At 41.3% G+C, this 20,153-nt stretch overlaps 1 protein-coding gene across 34 annotated transcripts in view; it reads left to right on the top strand.

The window, feature by feature from the left end:
* The window catches only part of LOC123757622 (CLIP-associating protein 1), a 714,204-nt gene that overhangs the window by 583,114 nt on the left and 110,937 nt on the right, over nt 1-20,153 (top strand). For all 34 annotated transcript variants that reach the window (XM_069326976.1, XM_069326979.1, XM_069326971.1 and 31 more), the window contains one exon: nt 19,833-19,934. In XM_069326976.1, the coding sequence (XP_069183077.1) occupies nt 19,833-19,934 (102 nt within the window). The remainder of the gene's footprint in view (nt 1-19,832; nt 19,935-20,153) is intronic.

The following is a 20,153-nucleotide window of genomic DNA, read 5'->3' as shown; positions in this document are numbered from 1 at the left end:
GGAGGGATGCTGGGGAGCCTCTGGGTCTCGCCCAGAAAATGGCATTTCAGTACATTCATTGCTGGTTTTCTGGGGGAGCCCCATCAGCTCCACGGAGCCCCATCGGCTCCACGGAGCCCCATTGGCTCCACGTAGCTAACTACCCACAGAGGAAAATTGAGGGACATACCTGGGAGGCGGACTCAGCTCACCACTCAACTCGAAGTCGAGACAACTGACTGCCACTGCCAACCCAAAGCGACACAGGCCCAACTAGGCCCAGGAACGTACACGAGGTACCCTGCAGCCAGGACCCTGGTCGACTGCCAAAAACCTCTCATCCGGATGTCAGCCCAGGACATGTTGCCAAAGATGGCAGCAAGAGCAGCGAACGTACGAACATCATGGGCACGGGGATAGACTGCCGGCCGGCTAGCTTGAAGAACTCTGCGGACGACCCAGGAGACCTGCACCCGTGAACAGGGATGAAGGAAAATTGGATCAACCCAAAGCCCATCCCCGGACACACAAGCCGTGGCTCGCAAATAACGGCGGAGGGCCGCAATCAGACACAAAACATGATGCACCCCCCAGCCTGACCAACCAAACATCAACAACCCAAGAACCCCTCTGGAAAGCAGCAGTCCGAACCAGCTCCACCATGGGCCAATTGAGCCTAGGAAGAGGCGGAGCCACGGGAAGATCTCGGGTGCGACCACCGAGCAAGCAGAGTCGGAAACCCAAGGTGGCAAAGGAGGCGATGGAACGCCTGCCGTATAGAAGCAACGTCCCAATGTCAGCGAGCCCACGAGGATATTGGAGACTACGGGTCCGACACGAGACTTCAGAGAAGGGACACTGCAAAATAGTGAAAACGCCAACAGGCAGGGTAAGCCAGGAAACTAGGAACCCAAACCTAGCAATAGGAGAGCCAAAAGGCACAAACAAAACACACAACAATGTGTAGGAGAATATGAGAAAAATGGAAAACACAAGAAAAAGACCAGCAGAACAGCCCCAGCACCAACGGCTAGGGACAAGAGCGTAGAAGGAAGATGAGGAATGAAGAAGGCAGGTAGTAAACGGGAACGAAGGGGACCTGACCAACAACACACAGAGCTGCTGGTTATGTCCCAACAAGACACGCCAACAACACACACAGTCGTTGGCCATGTCCCAACACGAGATTAAATGGAAAAAGATGCAAAGGTATGCCACCAGACCAGTACCCGAACCAAAGGGTACGAGCTACGAGGATATGATCACCACATTCAAGATCCTTTTAGGAATCGAAAGGGTAGAGAAAGACAGACCAGGGAACCCAAGGGGCACATGCACCAGGGGACACAGGTGGAATGAACGCCCAAAGGAGCCGTAGAGATGTTGGAAGAAACATTTCAGCGTCAGAGTAGTTGACAAATGGAATGCATTAGGAAGGGACGTGGTGGAGGCAGTCTCCACACACAGCGTCAAGCGTAGATATGATAGAGCTCAGCAGGCTCAAGAACCTGCACAATACTCGATTGACAGGGAAGAACCCAACGTATATGGAAGGGCTAAGCCAGGCACTGCAAGACGGGCAAGGAATAAGTGACCCAGATAAGATCACGAAAAACGGGGCCGTGACTCCCCCTTGTAACAAACAACACAGTCGAAACAAGGAAGGTCCCAGGAAGAATCACGGAAGGGCCAAACAAAACGTCACAACCAATCACCAACACGCATCCATAGTATGAAAACTGCAGCAAAACGTCACCTCATAACACCCTGACACAGTAACATTTACCCCCATGACATTCACCCCCACCATTTACTTCATAACATAGTGGAGGTGGGGCCCTTAGAGTGACTCAAGCATGGGTTGGACATGCATACGAGTGGGACTGGATGGGTAGAAATAGGAGCTGCCTTGTATGGCCCAATAGGCCTTCTGCAGTCATCTGTGTTCTGATGTTCTTATATACGTATTCAAAAATCACGAACCAGCGCCTCTGAAAAAGACGCCAGACCCCATAAACGCACCTGCAGAAAGTAGGCACGAACATGTAAAGACAAAACGTAGCCAAAAAGATTCCAGGAGCACCGCCTTTGGAAGAAGGCAAGAGCTGCACATGCAGGAGAAGAGTAAGGTAGAGGCAAAAGAGGCGCTCCACACCCATACGCAGGGAAAACCTGGCGTCCTCCCCATAGCGGCAATCCAGAACACCCACAGTTGCTACAGGGCACGGACTGGAGAATGGAGAGGAGCGAGAGGCGAAGCACCCAAAAGAAAAGGACGCAGAACACCAGCACTTGTCCACACAGCCCATACCGAAACAAACTAATACGGCGCATGCGCAGGCAGGGATGTCAGACTTGGGGTGCTGGAAGTCGCAAGCTGAAGAATTAAAACACAAATGTGACTAAAACTAGACCAAATAATTTTGTTAACGATGTATCTATTGCAGAGTACACAGTCAGCTTATCTTAACAGTAGCCGAAAAGAGTAGTAAGTAGCCACACATACGTTGCCGAGTCTTCACTTGGGCCACAAGAAGCCCAACCGGGCCACAAGGAGCCCAACCGGGCCACAAAAAGCCCAATCTGGCAACCCTGCGCAGGACAGGAGGTCCGAACTGCACAACCCGCTCAGCGGGAAGGCGCCAACTAGGAATATTGAAAGAAAACGAGCAGTGCCGAGACTGAACACTGAGAGAGGACACAATCACAAAAGAACAAAACGGGACCTAAAAACTGAAAAGCAGCACGGGAGAGGACCAACAAGCCCTAGAAAGGACCGGAGGGAAGCCACCGGAAGACGACAGACATTCCAAATATTACGGGAAGCAGCGAAAACCTTCCCGAACCTTCGAGTGCAAATAAAAGCAAGCACAAAGCACGAAGGCACATAAAGGCACAATCGCACCTGAGACCAAAAGTCATGCAGAACCCCGAAAAGAGGGAAACATGATGGTGAAGGCCCGTCCCAAGAAGAAGGGTGAATAAACGGAGAAAAGAACCCACCGACAGGACGGAACCAACATATCAAAGGGACAAGGAACCGAACTGTGAGAGGGGCCGATGCCCAACAACATGCATGGAGAGGGGGAAAGAAAAATCCCCACTCACCGTAACCGCAAGCCCCGCTCAGAGGGTAGAAAACCCCGGCAGGGTCTAAGGGGGGCCCGAGGCCCTCCCAAGTCAGCCCCTCTCTAGTCCCGGGAATCAACACAGCAAGCCCCGGGGCCGAGCCGTCCGCCCAAACCCCCAGCTTCACTAGAAAAAGCTGGGGCAGCCGGAAAAGTACTAAGGAAGGAAGTGTGCTGGCAGACTCATACACCGCGGTTGGAGGAACAGGCTCGAATGCCTCCGTCGCCACCCTGGAATGGGAATTCCCTGAGATCACCCAAGTCTCAAGACCATCAAAGCCCAGACCCAACCCGCCCCGACCAGGGCGGTAAGGATCCGGATGCAGGAGGAGGGGGGGGGGGCAGACTAGACCATAACAGGAGAAAGACAAGGGGGCATGGAAGGAAATAAAACTGAAGCAACCAACACCCGCAAGCCCCATCACACGAACCAAAACGGGGCAGCCTCGAGGCTCCCGGGGAGCAAATAACCTAACGCGTTGCCACCACCGAAAAGCAACGTGCAACACCCATGCTGCCTGTACCCGCATAGTCCGCATAAGACATGGGTAACTGAGTCACAAACGAGCAACAAAACTCGTAGGACTCCGGGTCGAAGGTGCCACCGACCCCACAGGCAGCAGAGGCAAAGACAGTGAGTGTGTCACCCTGAGACAAGGGGACAGAGCAACCCTCGAACTCGCACAAAGTGAGGGGAGACTCCGGGGTCTCATCTATCGGACCCATGCATTCCCGTGGGGATTCGCAGAGTCCTGAGATAGAATCATGCTCAGGAAAGCCCAGGCAGGGTACTGTAAACTGGCGCCCAAGTCTTCCAAACAACCTTCTAAGAACTGAACCCCCCGGGACGCATACATTCACGGGTACCTAGCAGGGGGAACCACCAGAAGAAGGAAGAGTTCTCAGTACACAGGGAGTAAGAACCAAGGCAGACCCCCCACCAGGCAGGCAGACAAAAGAAAAAGAAAACCCCGCAAGAGGACAGCATACCCAGGTGGAATAGAGCTGGCTGCTATGATTGGTGAAAACAAGCTGCACAGTACCTTGCACCCCTACTGTTCCTTATTCCTATTACCCAAACTGTTCCTTACCTGAAAGCGAACAAGGGAGACAGAACACCCTAACACATAAAGGGCGGCCGAAAACCAAGCAGTAAGTGACCTAGCAGAGGCAGAACCCAAGGAACTTGTGGAAGGTAACCTCAAGCCTCAAGGGCAGTACTTACAGGGCACCTAGGGAAGGAAACCCTAGGCGCATGCAGCCCAAGTACTGGAGAATCACTCCCGGCTCTCGCACCACCTAGCAAACAGTTACCACACACTAGGTACAGTGCTGAAACCACCACCGGAGCCGTAGCACACGACCTTTGCCTCTAGCATCAGCCTTAGAACTGAAGGGTGGATAGCCGGCGCGGGGGTCTGGGGCTTCCCCCATTAACTTCTTAATAATTGTAAACAAAGCTGCCAAAGATTGAGAAAAGATGTACACCTTCGTAAGTACTTGCATAATTGCTTCGTGAATCTGGCCCCTGGGTGCCTGATCCGGTCGATGGCAAACATAGAATGCTTCCAATCACACGGGGGGTTTCTATAGGCCATTGCTCCCCTTGCCTCATCTGAGGGGGCCAGGTTCTGGCTCATGGTTCCAGGTAGGCCCACAGAACTCCATACACATGACTGATGCCAAAGTTTGACATTAACATATTAGCTTGGAAAGCTCTGGGGAGCCGACGAGGCTCCCCCCAGAAAAAATTATTTTAGGATTTTTTTATAATCTTTTTTTTCATAAGATTTAAGATTTTGTAAGATTAAGAAAAAAATATTTTCTATGAAATATTTAAAAAAAAAATTCTAATAAGGAAGTTCTGATTAAGTAGGTATAGTTTCACAATCATTTTCAGGATAACATTTTTGGTACTTTTACTGATCTAAAGTCTGACATTAAATGAATGATAAAATATTACACAAGAATATAAATAAAATTATGATCTGCAGGAAATTACATACTAATGATCCTCATGATCTGGATTTCACAGCGTCCTCCTCTTGAAATCCAGATTTTTGCTATGAAACATTTGCAATTTGGAGGGGAGATCCGGTGGGGAAGTTTGGACCCTTTATAGGGAGGCTCAATTGTAGTGCGAAAGTAAATGCAGCATTTCTCTTACCTTTGTTTTTATTCTAACTTTTATCAGAGGTCTCTTCCAGTTTCATCTCTCTCTAGCCCTTTCAGTGAGCACAGTTTTTCCTCCACTGAATTTTCTTGCTCGGGCTTTGGTTTTTCATCCGGCCTCTGTCTCTTCTAGTCAGCATCATTCTCGGCATCTTGGATGGGGGGCTTCATCTTGGGGAGGTTTTTGTGCAACTCCTTTCGTTGTTCACCCCTTGATGACTGTGAATGGGATGTCTTGCCCATTTTTCTTCTCCCACAATTCATAGGCCTTCTGGGTAGTTTCCAGAGGTTTCTTGTGGAGTTGGTTCATTCCCCCTCTCCTTAACTTCATGGGGTCTTGGGTCAGGAGTCTTTCCCTCAGCTCTTCTCGATCATCAAGTTTTGGTTGGACTCTGGCATATTTGAGTTCACCACCTCTACTTTGGTGGGAAATCCTGGTTGTTTCCAGTTCCAAAATGGGACTTAGTAGTTCTATGGTATATTCTCTATCTCTTCAGCCTGCAAAGCTTCCTTCCCTATCTGACATTTCACATGACAGCATTTGCTCGGGTCTACCAGATGTTGCAGGCAGATTCTGGTGGTCTTGGACCTCAAGGATGCATATTGGCATGTTCTTTTTCGCCCGAGGTTCAAGGGCTGGTTAGGGCTTCTTATGGTGTATCAGGCTTTCTTATTCAAGGTACTTCCTTTCAGCTTGTATCTGGCTCCTCAAGCCTTTATCAGGTTAATGTGGATAGTTGTGACCCATCTATGTCTTTTTGGGGGTTGTGTAATGGCCTTTATTGATAACTATCTGGTTTAGGCTCCCAACCAGTCCACATGTAAACAAGTCTGGTTCTTTCTCAGCTTGCTGGGTTGGGTTCTTAGTGATCTGACAAGAAGTCTCAGTTGGTTCCATCACAGTGTTAGAGGTTACATTGATGTTGGACCACGTATGTGTGCAGCTAGGCTAGGACATTCATGCTAACCACTCACAATGGTTATCAAGAATATAAAATGCCTAGAGCAATGGCACAAGATCTTTAAGAGATCTTGCCAGATATAGGTCGTGTCTGATCTCGACCTGGTGGTGCGGGGAAATCAGAGATTTTGGTTCATCAAATTTATTGACAGGACTAGCATAGGCTGAGGATTCTTTTATGGGACCGATACGGCAAGGTTTGCAAATATGAGGGAGAAAGGATTTCCTGAAATACCATGTGCCTACTATATGAATTAGTTCACTAAATTAGTGCACAGAAAAATGTATATACACATGGAAATTGGGGATAATTGCCTTTTAAGAGATATTATGGGCAAATCGTTCTCTCTTGCCAACGATACCCAAGTGACGTAATGCAACCTTGCTTAACACTGTTAGTGCGAACACCTCAAGCAATTACAGTTGTCTAACCCACTACCATATGAAAAGGACAATATAGAGCTCAATATGATGCTTGAGAAATATTTGCAGGCACATAAAATTGACAGTTGAAAATACTTTTACTTCACAAGGGTCCTTGCTAGAAATGGCTGCACCAATCTTATCTTAGACACCACCTTAGCTTATCCAACGTTTGAAAGATTCTTGTTATCCAGATAGGGTAGATAACAAGAACGTTTTAAACAGGAGATGACATACCATCACAGATGTCAGTGCTCTGTACTTGGACCCATCCTGTTTCTAATATATGTAAACGATCTTCCAAAGGACATAGAATCATTCCTCTCAATGTTTGCTGATGATACAAAAATTATGAGAAGAATCAAAACAGATGAAGATAGACAGAAACTACAGAACGATCTGAACAAACTGGAGGAATGATCTAGAAAATGGCTACTAAAGTTCAACTCGGGAAAATGTAAAGTACTGTAATGAAATTAGGCGAAGGGAGCAGAAGGCTGAACACAAGGTACCATCTGGGAGGTGAAATCCTGCAAGAGTCAGAGAGAAAAATCTGGGGGGTTGATATCACACCGAACCTGTCCCCAGAAGCCCACATCAAAAGGATATCATCAGCGGCATATGCTAGATTGGCTAGCATAAGAACTGCCTTTAGAAACTTGTGTAAGGAATCGTTCAGGACCTTGTATATTGTATACCGCTTATGTCAGACCAATCTCGGAGCATGCAGCGCCAGCTTGGAGTCCGTACCTAGTTAACACTTTCGCATTCCCGGCGTGCCCGCCCCAACCTACCCCAATGTGGGTCGAGTGTTTCGTGTGAGCATGCGGCTACACTAAAATATGTATACTCTTTTCAGTTTTCTCACCTCAGTTCTTGTGCTACGTTGTTCATTTTTGTATATATTTGTTTGCAATAGAATTCCCTACAGGGCTATATGCATATAAGGTCCAACATCCCAGCATGGGGTGCGGTGGGGGGGGAGAGGTTGGGATTTTGGACCTTATATGCATGTAGCCCTGTAGGGAATTCTGTTGCAAACAAATAGATATTGCAAACAAACAAAAGCTAAAAGTCGGACAGGTGTTACCCATGAGCCAGCACCCACTGGCACACCTACAACACCGCACCAATGTGTACACTCTTTTCAATTTGATAACATCAATTTTCATGTTACGTCATTCATTTTGGTATCAAATTGTTCGCAATGGAATTCCCTAAAAGGGTATATACAGTACATATAAGGTCAAAAAGCCTGGAGTGCCACCCGCAACAAATCCGAATATCCCCCGTGTGTTACCCGTGAGTGCACAACAGCACTGAAATGTATACACTGTTTAGTTTTCTCATCTCAATTTTCATGCTTTATTGTTCATTTTGGTATCAAATTGTCGCAATGGAATTCTCTAAAGGTATTTGTATGCATACAAGGTAAAAAAGCCTAGCGTGAAACCCACAGCAAACCCAAAAATTGGACGAGCGTTACCCGTGAGCGAGCACCTATCCACACACCATCACCTGCACTAAAATGTGTGTATACTCTGTTTAGTTTTCTCACGTCAATTTTCGTATTACATTGTTCATTTTGGTATCAAATTGTTCGCAATAGAATTCACTAAAGGGATATATGCATATAAGGTCAAAATGCCCAGCATGCCACCCCCCAACAAATGCGAAAATCGGCCAAGCGTTACCCATGAGTAAGCACACATCCGCACACCAACACCTGCACTGAAATGTGTATACTCTCTTCAGTTTTCTCAGTTCAATTTTTGTGTAACGTCATTCATTTTGCTATCAAATTGTTCGCAATAGAATTGTCTAAAGGGATATATGCATATAAGTTCACAAAGCCCAGTGTGCAACCTGCAGCAAACCTAAAAATCATCAGAGCGTTACCCCGTGAGTGTTATGCACAATGTGTATACTCTGTTCAGTTTTCACACCTCAATTTTAATGCTACTTTATTCATTCTGGTATCAAATTGTTTGCAATCTAAAGGAACACATTTTAAAACTAGTCCCATAAAGATTGAATAAAAAATGGAATTTTAACATACTGTAGTATTTTAATTTTGGATGCCACATACGTCTCAGGCAGACATCCACAGAGTTATTTGTGGACGTCAACTACATCCAGGGAACGAGATAGTGTTAAACACAAGACAAAGTTAGGGAAGATTCAGAGGTATGCCACCAGACTAGTCCCAGAACTGAGTGGTATAAGCTACAAAGACAGACTAAGGGAGCTTAGTTTCATTGATGCCAAGATACATCAACTGCATCCTCCTTATAGCTATCAACCAGCCAGAGTAGACCAGCTATCACAAGCTGAACTGTAATTGGGTTAGTCACCTCTGCCTTCTTCCTGCAAGAATATAGTACATAGGCTGCCGCTAGGCTCAGGGTACCGTGCGCTTTTCGAAGGGTATGAGGAGGTAGGTTGCAAGAGGGTAGATAATGGCATTCTGTTCCCAGTGTGCTCACTTGCCCCCCAATTTCTTCTAAAAAATGAACCCTCCCCTACTGTCCAGAGTCTTTTCTAAATAATAATCAGATCTCTTCGACTATTGATCAATCGGACGAGACAGGTGAACACAGACGGTGATCTTACCCATAAGAATGAAGAGGATCCTTTTTGATACCCAACTCGAGAATGATTGGATCATGAATACAAAATTTTATCATTGCAAGCATTTTGCAAGGGGTGCAACAACTTTATTCCAGTCACAAGATTGGGTTTGAAAATCAACTTTGACAATGATTGGAGTATACAAGTGGATGAAATGGTATAATAAGGGTAGATATTAATCAAGTGCCTAACATATCACCTCAAAATAAACACTGAACAATGGATACAAATTTATGGAACAGATTGGACAACAATAGATTTAAGAGCATTAGTATGACAGGTGGAGGTTAGACAAATATGCAAGTTTGGTTAGGCATAAATAAGGCCTCCTTTAGTTTCTTCAATTTGTATATTATGTTCTCGTGTTCAGTGAAGGTTTGTGAGAGGCAGGCAGGGGCAGCTGTAACAAGTTGCCAATAGAAAAATGGCCAAATGACTCTATATTAGCTATTTCACCTTAAATAGATTGAAAGATGGGATAAATAGAAAGTTTATTAGCGGTAACAATTGATTTCACGTTAAGATTTAATTTTTATACAAGTTGTTGGCCAGTTTCTCTGAGAGAAACCAATAATGTAGGTAGAGGTGTTAGGTAGTAGTTGCCTCACATACCTACACAGCCTTCGTTAGTTAGTTACATCACATATTGGAGAAACTGAATGATTATTCACATATATATGGGAATCTTAAAATAAAAAATAAAAATTATTTGCATATATGTGAATCTTCAAATAAAAAATAAACAATGGAAAAGTTGAACATTGAGCATTGTGTGAATTATCTGAAACTCCCTCAGCTCCATCTTTACCGTGGTCCTCCTTCAGTTGACTGGTATTTCAGTTTACTGACCATTTTAGGTTCCTATCATTTCGGTAAATTGAAGGCGTACTTTACTAGGTTTCCAGATAGGCATTGGGTACTAGCATTATTTTTTAGCTTAATTTGATATCAAGGGTTTTAAACTTTTACACGAGTTTAAGCTTGCATGGAATTTTCTTTCTATGGGTTATTCCATGCTGGATTGAATTTATCCGCAGTGACTGCTTGGCATCACTTGTGACCCTTCAGGAACCATTTGCAAGTTCTCTTTGGTGTCTGTGCTGAAAATGTTGATACTAACTTGCCTTGGGAAGTAATTGGATGGCCTTTGCTCACTCAAAACTGTTTCTCTTTTACTTCTCTCTGTATTTGTTTAATTCTTAATTCCTCCTTCTATATAAATATTGGTTTGTGTGCAAGTCAAGTGCTTCACCTGTGCAAAAGGTAAACTAGCATGTGGGGTTCTTCAGCAGACATTAACAGTGCTTCTTCAGAATCTCTCATTCTTGGAAGTGTCAGAAATATTTGGGAAAGGCTTCCAAAAGTGACTTACTCCCCCTCTATTATGGAATGAAACTTTTTAATGGAAGCAGGGCACCAAATATATAGACCGATAATTGCCTGGTTACTGCCATTCCTATGTTGTATGCTTAAATTATACCTTAATAAATTTGCTTGGACTAGGATGTGCTTGAGTTTTACTTGTCATGAATGATTGGTAAATTCTTAGATCTGATGTGAACTTAATTTCAGTCCTGCTGAATATAGTTAAATATTATAGGAAATGATTGGGTGTAACTGCTGGTTGTTGATGCCTGATGCTACTTCAAATTTTCAGAACAGGCTTATCTTCTCCTGTGATTGTTTTAATTTACTAAGTTTTTGATTGTTGCCATTTTTGTGTTATTCTCATGAATAAAGTAAAATATTTACTTACGTGATTGCTTAATCTATTTTCATAGATTCGCATAAGCAAATGGTATTTTGTATGTTCAGGTTATGCATTTGTTTTTGCTTAGGGTAAAGTCACTGGTCCTTAGCCACTTAACCAACTTGGAACACTTATTTGTGTTCCAAGTTGAAATAAAAAAATACATATTGACATTTGAAAAAAAAATTGTATTTTAAGAGGCCCCCTCCATTTTTGGTTTGTTTTAAAATGTTTAGTTTTTGCTCTATAACATAAAAGCCTAGATATTTGGCTACATTTTTTTATCTTTATTTGAAAGAAATCAGACAACTCCCATGCAATTTTGTTTTTATTGCCAAACAACAGCGGTCATGATAATATAAAAGGTAATCAAATTAAACAAATAAAAGTCATTAGAAAGTAGGATATATAAAGCAAGTTACTTAAATAGTAAAGATATTGTTGAGGAGTTATGATTGTGCATTTTTGGCAGGAAAATTCAAATTTCAAAAACTCCATTTTGAGTTTTAACTGCTGGATACAAAAATGGGTAAAAACTAACACGTGTGTTAGTTTTTATCTGATTTTAATGAAATTTTCACACAATATATACACATGCTTTACATATGCATTTGTATACATACAGATTTTTTCTGAATTTTTTCTTTAAAAATGCAAATACAGTACTGTACAAAAATTCAGTATTATGAAACATATACAATATTAATACAAGTGGGAATATTGGACTTATTTGTTTTTTCCATTGATACCAAGAAAATGAATGCAATAATATTTGTTCAACCTACTAGTAAAGAAATAATAAAGTTCAAATGGTTCCTGTTGCATAGACTTGCATTACAATAGCTAAATGTCAAAGAAATATTAATGTGATGCCTTAATGGCTCAGACTGGGTGGAGACGTCTTAAATACACACACTATGTACTTGTCATGTGCATCCGTGGTGATGACAGTCAAACCCTTCATGTATTATGGCTGGCTTTACTGGAAACATTGTCTTGTCATTCATCTCTTGTGCACCTTCCATGTTGATTTCTTTTGTGCATATTCTCTCATTTTCAGGCCCCCCCCCCCACACACACACACACACACACACACACACACACACACACATACATACATACATACATACATACATACATACATACATACATACATACATATATATATATATATATATATATATATATATATATATATATATATATATATATATATATATTATTAAATAAATGTACATGTACTATGTCTCGATGATACGAGTGTAGCTGAATACGCACACCAGTGATGGGGTAGTTTAACTGTTCCCAAGTCACTGTTAACATAACTACATCTAACTTTCATTTGCTTTTACTGTATGTAACGTCCAAGTTTAATAAATAGAGTTAAGGAAGTCAAACTTTCCATATCCACCAATTTCATTATTTCCTTGTGGGCAGATCTCACCTCTGTGGCCTTACACTTAAATTAATGTAAAATCCAGTTTGAATCCACCATTGTAAGTGGTGACTCCGTACCTGGTAATTAATACCAATAATATGTATATGAGTGGGATTGGGTGGTTATAAATAGGAGCTGCCTCATATGGGCCAATAGGCCTTCTGCAGTTACCTTTGTTCTTATGTTCTTAATATGTCCATCTACATTGAAGGTCTAGACCAGTGGCTCTATTCCTACCTTACATGGGTAGGGCTACAATTCCAGGTTCAAAACTGACATACTAGTGCTTGAAGTTTTTTTTTCTTATTGCTATGATAGTTGATTCTTGCCTGGACTGCATGAATGCCTGACCAGTTGTCTGCGAGTAGGGCAGCACGTCTTCATTTATGCTATTTATATAATGATCGTCTTTAGAGATTTCCTTGAGCCTTAATCATTAGCTTTACATAAATTATCTGACAGGTCTGATGTTTTGCCACATCTGACCTCTTGTTGTTTCTGATTGCCATAGTCTTCATAGTTTCAAATGGATAGTACTGTAACAGACCAAATGTTATATTTTATCTTTAATGTGTGGATTTAGTGCTCTTCTGGAAGAAGAACTTTTAAAGATGCAGGTAAGTGAAGAATGGGCTTCCTTTGTTGATGCCCATATAGAGGACACGCTATAACTCTTGGCCAAGAGCCAGTATTGGTTATTCCTACGGGGGCGATTTTTGGGAACAACTAACTATTAGAATCAGATATCAGTATGTTAGCATGGCATCTTAACTTGTGGTGGTGCTCTCAATTGACTTGGTTATTTTTATATGTAGTATTAATTTTTGCATTTAAGCTTTTTTAATAATGTTGGTTTTAAAGTTAATATTTGTTGTATGCAAGTGGTTGATGACAGTTGACTTTAACCTAACTGTAAAGTTTGCCCTGACAGTTAAATATACTAAAACTCACCAATATAGATTTAATAAAATGTTTGTGATGTAGAATTTTATTCTAAAATAATTTAATAAGCTAAAAATGTTGACTAAAGCTCATTTTACATTTTATAAGAAGCCTGCTCCATATGTGTGTGTGTGTGTGTATGTTTGTAATTACCTAAGTGTAGTTACAGGATGAGAGCTGTGCTCGTGTTGTCCTGTCTTCCCATTACTATTTGTCGTATATTGCTCTGAAACTACTGACAGTTTTGGCTTCCACCACCACCTCACTTAACTTATTCCAACCATCTACCACTCTGTTTGCAAAATAAAACTTTCTAATATTTTTTTGGCACTTTTGTTTCCTTAGCTTGAATCTGTGTCCTCGTGTTTTTGAAGTTGCTGATTTCAGGAATTCCTCTAGTCAATTTGATTGATTCCTGTTATTATTTTGTAAGTGGTGATTATATCACCACTTATGTCTTTGCACCTTTTCCAGTTTATTGATGTGCTTCTTGAGATATGGGCACCATACAACTGCTCCATATTCCAATTTGATCTAAAAAAAAAGTCGTGAACAGATAACTTAGTATTTCACCATCCATGTAATTAAAAGCAAGTCTGAAGTTGGAAAGCGACGTATATGCTCCTCTCACAGTGTTCTTTGTGCATTCCTCTGGTGACAGCTTACTATCCAAAACCACCCCTAGATCTCATTCTTTATTACAGTTCATTAATTCCTTTCCACATAATTTGTAAGTTGTGTATGGTCTGTTTTCTCGGATTCCACATTCCAAAACATGACATTTATTCACATTGATTGCATTGGCCACATGTTGTTCCAAGCACTTACTTTATCTAGATCGAGTTGAAGGGCATGACAATCATCTGTCTCCTATCTTCTCCAGTATCTTAACATCATCTGCGAACGTATTCATACAAGTCTCTCTTTCTTCTGGTAGATCATTTATGTAGATGATGAACATTACTGGTTTAAGAACTAAACACTGGTACTCTGCTAGTAACACTCCTCCAGTCAAATACATTGTCTCTGATTACTTCCCTCATCTTTCTGTTAGAAAATTTTTCATCCATGTCAGAAGTCTCCCTGTCACCCCTCCAGCATGTTTCAGTTGCCAAAATAACCTCTTGTTTGGGACTGTCAAAAGCTTTCCTTTAGGTCCAATACAGTCAACCCAACCATCTTTTAACTGAAGAATCTCTGTAGTTCTATCATAAAAACTAAGTAGGTTTGTTACACAGGTTCTTTCTATTCGAAAACCATACTACAGTATATGTCCAGTATTATGTCATTACTCTCCAGGTGTTCAACCCATTTGACTTTAACTGTTGTTTCTAGTATTTTGACAACTATGCTTGTTAATGACTGGGGTCTATTATTTGGAGGGTCTTTTTGGCTACCATTTTTGTAGATTCGAACTATGTTTGGCTTTTTCCAAATATCTGCTTAGATTCCTATGGACAAGGATGTCTGGAATATCCATTGGAGTGGGATGCTCAGCTCAATTGCATATTCTCTCAGTACCCAAGGTGAAACTCCATCTGATCCAACTGCTTTATTTCTTCCTAACCCCTTCAGTAAATTTTCCCCTTCGTCTCGATACACTTCTATGCACTGTATGGTGTTTTCTGGAATTGGCATTGGGTCCCGGGCTGTCTGAAATCCTTATTTTATACAAACACACTTTGGAACTTTTCATTTAGTATTTCACACATTTTTTTCATTCTCAATGAACCTGTCTCCCATTCTTAATCTCTGGATTTTATCCTTTACATACAGCTGGCTTTTAGTGAATTTAAAGAAAAAGCCTGGATCTGTTTTACATTGGTCTGCCATTCCTTTCTCAGGGTCCCTTTCTGCCTCTCTTCTCACTGCTGTGTATTTCTTTCTTGCTTGTAGTGCTGGTATGTTTGTGGGTTAGGCCTCTTCCTATATTGAACCCATTTTCTTGTCTTTTCCTCTCTGGTCCTCTCACAATTTCTTTTGAACCAATCCTGTTTTCTGGTCCTGCATCTATGTTTTAGTATATATTTTTGTGTATCTTCATTATATAGAACATTATATCATTTTGTGTATTCTTCATTATATCTTCATTTTATAGAATTTGGCATACATCTTATTTATTTCCTTGCCTAGCAAAAATTCTTTCCAATTAAATTCATAAAAGAATTTGCTAAGTTCTCCATAGTGTCTTCTCTAAAATTAAATTTTTCAACTATTTAAATTTTGCCAATCCTGCTAGATTATATCACAGAGCATATCTAATTTCCAACAAGACATGGCCACTCTTTCCCAAGGGAGGAACGTACTGACTGTCAAATATCTCTTGTCTTCTTATTGTGTCTGGTTCTCTGAAGATCTCATTTTGTACAAACGCACTTTGGAACTTTTCGTTTAATGTTTCACACGTTTCCTTTTCATTTTCCGTGTCTCTGTCCCCCATTTTCAACCTCTGAATATTATCCTTTACCTGCAGCTTGCTTTTAATGAATTTATCGAAAAGGCCTGGATCTGATTTACATTTTTCTGCTATACCATTCTCAAAGTTCCTCTCTGCCTCTCTCCTTACTGATGTGTAGTTGTTTCTTGCATCTTTATATTGTTGGCATGTTTGGGGGTTTGGCCTCTTTCTATAATGATTCCATGCTTGTGTCTTTTGATTTCTGACCCTCTTGCAATTTCTGTTCAACCCTGTTTCCTAGGTCTGCATTTCTGTTTTGGTATGAATGTGTGTGTGCTTTCATTGTATATTTTGCAAAATTTTTCATACATCTCATTTACTTCCTTGCCTAGCAACAAGTCTATCCAATTATACCCATGAAAAAATATCTAAGTTCCCCATAACGTCCTCTCTTGAAATCGAGTTTAACAACTGTTTCACTGTCCCCATTCTCTACTAGATTATATCGCATAGCGTATTTAATGTCCAAGAGGACGTGATCACTCTTTCCCAAGGGAGGAAGGTACTGGATGTCAAATACTTCTTCTTTCCTGATGAATACTAGATCCAGTACTGACGGAACATCCCCTTCCCTCATTCTTGTGGCCTGCTTGACGTGTGTGTGTGTGTAATTACCTAAGTGTAATTACCTAAGTGTAGTTACAGGATGAGAGCTACGCTCGTGGTGTCCCGTCTTCCCAGCACTCTTTGTCATATAACGCTTTGAAACTACTGACGGTCTTGGTCTCCACCACCTTCTCACTTAACTTGTTCCAACCGTCTACCACTCTGTTTGCGAAGGTGAATTTTCTTATATTTCTTCGGCATCTGTGTTTAGCTAGTTTAAATCTATGACCTCTTGTTCTTGAAGTTCCAGGTCTCAGGAAATCTTCCCTGTCGATTTTATCAATTCCTTTTACTATTTTGTATGTAGTGATCATATCACCTCTTTTTCTTCTGTCTTCTAGTTTTGGCATGTTTAATGCTTCCAACCTCTCCTCGTAGCTCTTGCCCTTCAGTTCTGGGAGCCACTTCGTAGCATGTCTTTGCACCTTTTCCAGTTTGTTGATGTGCTTCTTAAGATATGGGCACCACACAACAGCTGCATATTCTAGCTTTGGCCTAACAAAAGTCATGAACAATTTCTTTAGTATATCGCCATCCATGTATTTAAATGCAATTCTGAAGTTAGAAAGCATCGCATAGGCTCCTTGCACAATATTCTTTATGTGGTCCTCAGGTGATAGTTTTCTATCTAGAACCACCCCTAGATCTCTTTCTTTATCAGAATTCTTTAAAGATTTCTCACATAATATATAGGTTGTATGGGGTCTATGTTCTCCTATTCCACATTCCATAACATGACATTTATTAACATTAAATTCCATTTGCCAGGTGGTGCTCCATATACTGTACTTATTTTGTCCAGGTCTTCTTGAAGGGCATGACAATCATCTAAATTTCTTATCCTTCCTATTATCTTAGCATCATCAGCAAACATGTTCATATAATTCTGTATACCAACTGGTAGATCATTTATGTACACAATAAACATCACTGGTGCAAGAACTGAACCCTGTGGTACTCCACTTGTGACATTTCTCCATTCCGATACATTGCCTCTGATTACTGCCCTCATTTTTCTATCAGTCAGAAAATTTTTCATCCATGATAGAAGCTTACCTGTCACCCCTCCAATATTTTCCAGTTTCCAGAACAACCTCTTATGTGGAACTCTGTCGAAAGCCTTTTTTAGGTCCAGATAGATGCAGTCAACCCAACCATCTCTTTCCTGTAATATCTCTGTGGCTCGATCATAGAAACTGAGTAAATTTGATACACAGGATCTTCCAGATCGAAAACCATACTGTCTGTCTGATATTATATCATTTCTCTCCAGGTGTTCTACCCATTTAGTTTTGATTAGCTTTTCCAATACTTTCACTATTACACTTGTCAATGATACAGGTCTATAATTGAGGGGGTCTTCCCTGCTGCCACTTTTGTAGATTGGAACTATGTTAGCCTGTTTCCACACGTCTGCTACAATTCCTGTACACAGGGATGCCTGAAAGATCAGGTGAAGTGGAATGCTGAGCTCAGATGCACATTCTCTCAGAACCCATGGTGAAACGCCATCTGGGCCAGCTGCTTTGTTCTTCCCGAGCTCCTTTAGCATATTTTCCACTTCATCTCTAGACACCTCTATCCGCTCTATGTTGTTCTCTGGAATTCTTATTGTGTCTGGTTCTCTGAAGATTTCATTTTGTACAAACACACTTTGGAACTTTTCATTTAATGTTTCACACATTTCCTTTTCATTTTCCGTGAATCTGTTTCCCATTTTCAGCCTCTGGATATTATCCTTTACCTGCAATTTGTTGTTTATGAATTTGAAGAATAGGCCCGGTTCTGTTTTACATTTATCTGCTATCCCTTTTTCAAAATTTCTTTCTGCCTCTCTCCTTACTGCTGTATAGTTGTTTCTCGCATGTTTGTATCACTGGTATGTTTGGGGGTTTGGCCTCTTCCTATACTGATTCCATTTTTGTGTCTTTTGGTCTCTTGCCCTCTCACAATTTCTGTCGAACCAATCCTGTTTTCTGGCCCTGCATCTCTGTTTTGATATGAATGTTTGTGTGCCTTCCTCGTATAGTTTTAAAAATTTGGCATACATTTCATTTACTTCCCTGCCTAGCAACAATTCTGTCCAATTACACTCATTAAAAAAATTTCGAAGTTCCCCATAGTTGCCTCTCCTTAAATCGAGTTTATCAACTGTTTCAATGTCCCCATTTTCTTCTAGATGATATCTTAAAGCATATTTAATGTCTAACAGGACGTGATCACTCTTTCCCAAGGGAGGAAGGTACTGGATGTCAAAAATCTCTTCTTCTTTCCTGGTGAATACTAGATCCAGTACTGATGGTACATCTCCTTCCCTCATTCTTGTGGCTTGCTTTATGTGTTGATACAAGAATGTCTCCAGAATGAGGTTCACAAATCTGCATGTCCAAAAGTCCTCCGTTCTTGCTTCATAGGCCTCCCAGTCTATTGCTCTAAAGTTGAAGTCCCCCAGTATCAACAGTCGTGAGTTATCTTTATCTGCTTGTACAATAATATCTCTCATGACCATTATGAGGCCCTCTCGTTTGTCATCCAGTTCTTCCTTTGTCCATGTGTTGCTTGCTGGTGGGCTGTAGGTATTTACAATTATCAGCTTATCATCCTGATTCCAGACCTGCAATGCCATTATGTCAATATCTCGAGGGTTTTCAAATATTAACTCTTTTACCTTCAGGTGTTTTTTCACCAGCACAGCCACTCCTCCTCCCTTCCTAGTTTTCCTGTCACGTCTCCAAACTGAGTAGCCTCTTGGGAATACGACTTCATTTATTATATTTCCTTCAAGTTTCGTCTCTGATAATGCAACAATATCTGGGACCCTAAGCTGGATTATATCTTGCAACTCCAAAGTTTTTGACCTTACTCCATCTATGTTGGTATATACAATTTTCAGGAACATGTTCCCTTTTCCTTTGCTCTTTACTCCCCCTTCCACTACTGATCTTGTTGCTTTGTTTTTATGTACCATTTCACAAGGTTTCCAGTCCCTGTCACTTTGTAAAAAAAAGCATTTCTGTCTTCTTCATTTCTATCCCCATTTAGACGTTTTGCCTCAATTAGGTTCATTTTCAGCTTTTCTCTGTCTTCCTTGGAGAGGTCTTGTCTTATTGACCAAAATTTGCCAACCTCATCACTCTGCAGTTTCCTGGCATTTCTTAGCACTTCCATCATGTTTTTCACTCCATTAAACGTCACCCTTAAGGGGCGGTTCTTTTCTTTCTCATATTTGTGTGTGTGTGTGTGTGTGTGTGTGTGTGTGTGTGTGTGTGTGTGTGTGTGTGTGTGTGTGTGTGTGTGTGTTACAAATTGTTATATAATACTATTGCTTAATAATTTCTTTACAGCACGTCCAAGAAAAACGTCCGAACATCCGCCCATCAGCTCCATTACATCTCCTGACCGTATGGGAAGATCCAGAAGCCGAGGTGGTGTCTCACAGTCCCAACGTAAGAATGCACATTTACTTTTAATTGTTGGTTTATAAAGGCAAAATGATGGTGTATTTTAAATGGATGGCAAGAAAGAAGCATACATTGAACAAATAAGACAATATATTTAGGCCCTGAAATATAGATAATAAATTGAGCTTTAATTCATACATCAGAGAAAAAAAGCATACTTTTAACAATCTGATAATGCAGTATGTCTTTCATTCTGCAGTACAT

This window comes from Procambarus clarkii, chromosome 19 (genome assembly GCF_040958095.1).
Source record: "Procambarus clarkii isolate CNS0578487 chromosome 19, FALCON_Pclarkii_2.0, whole genome shotgun sequence".
NCBI lineage: Eukaryota > Metazoa > Arthropoda > Malacostraca > Decapoda > Cambaridae > Procambarus > Procambarus clarkii.
Note: the sequence above shows the minus strand (reverse complement) of the source record. Positions and strands in the feature narration are given on the sequence as shown.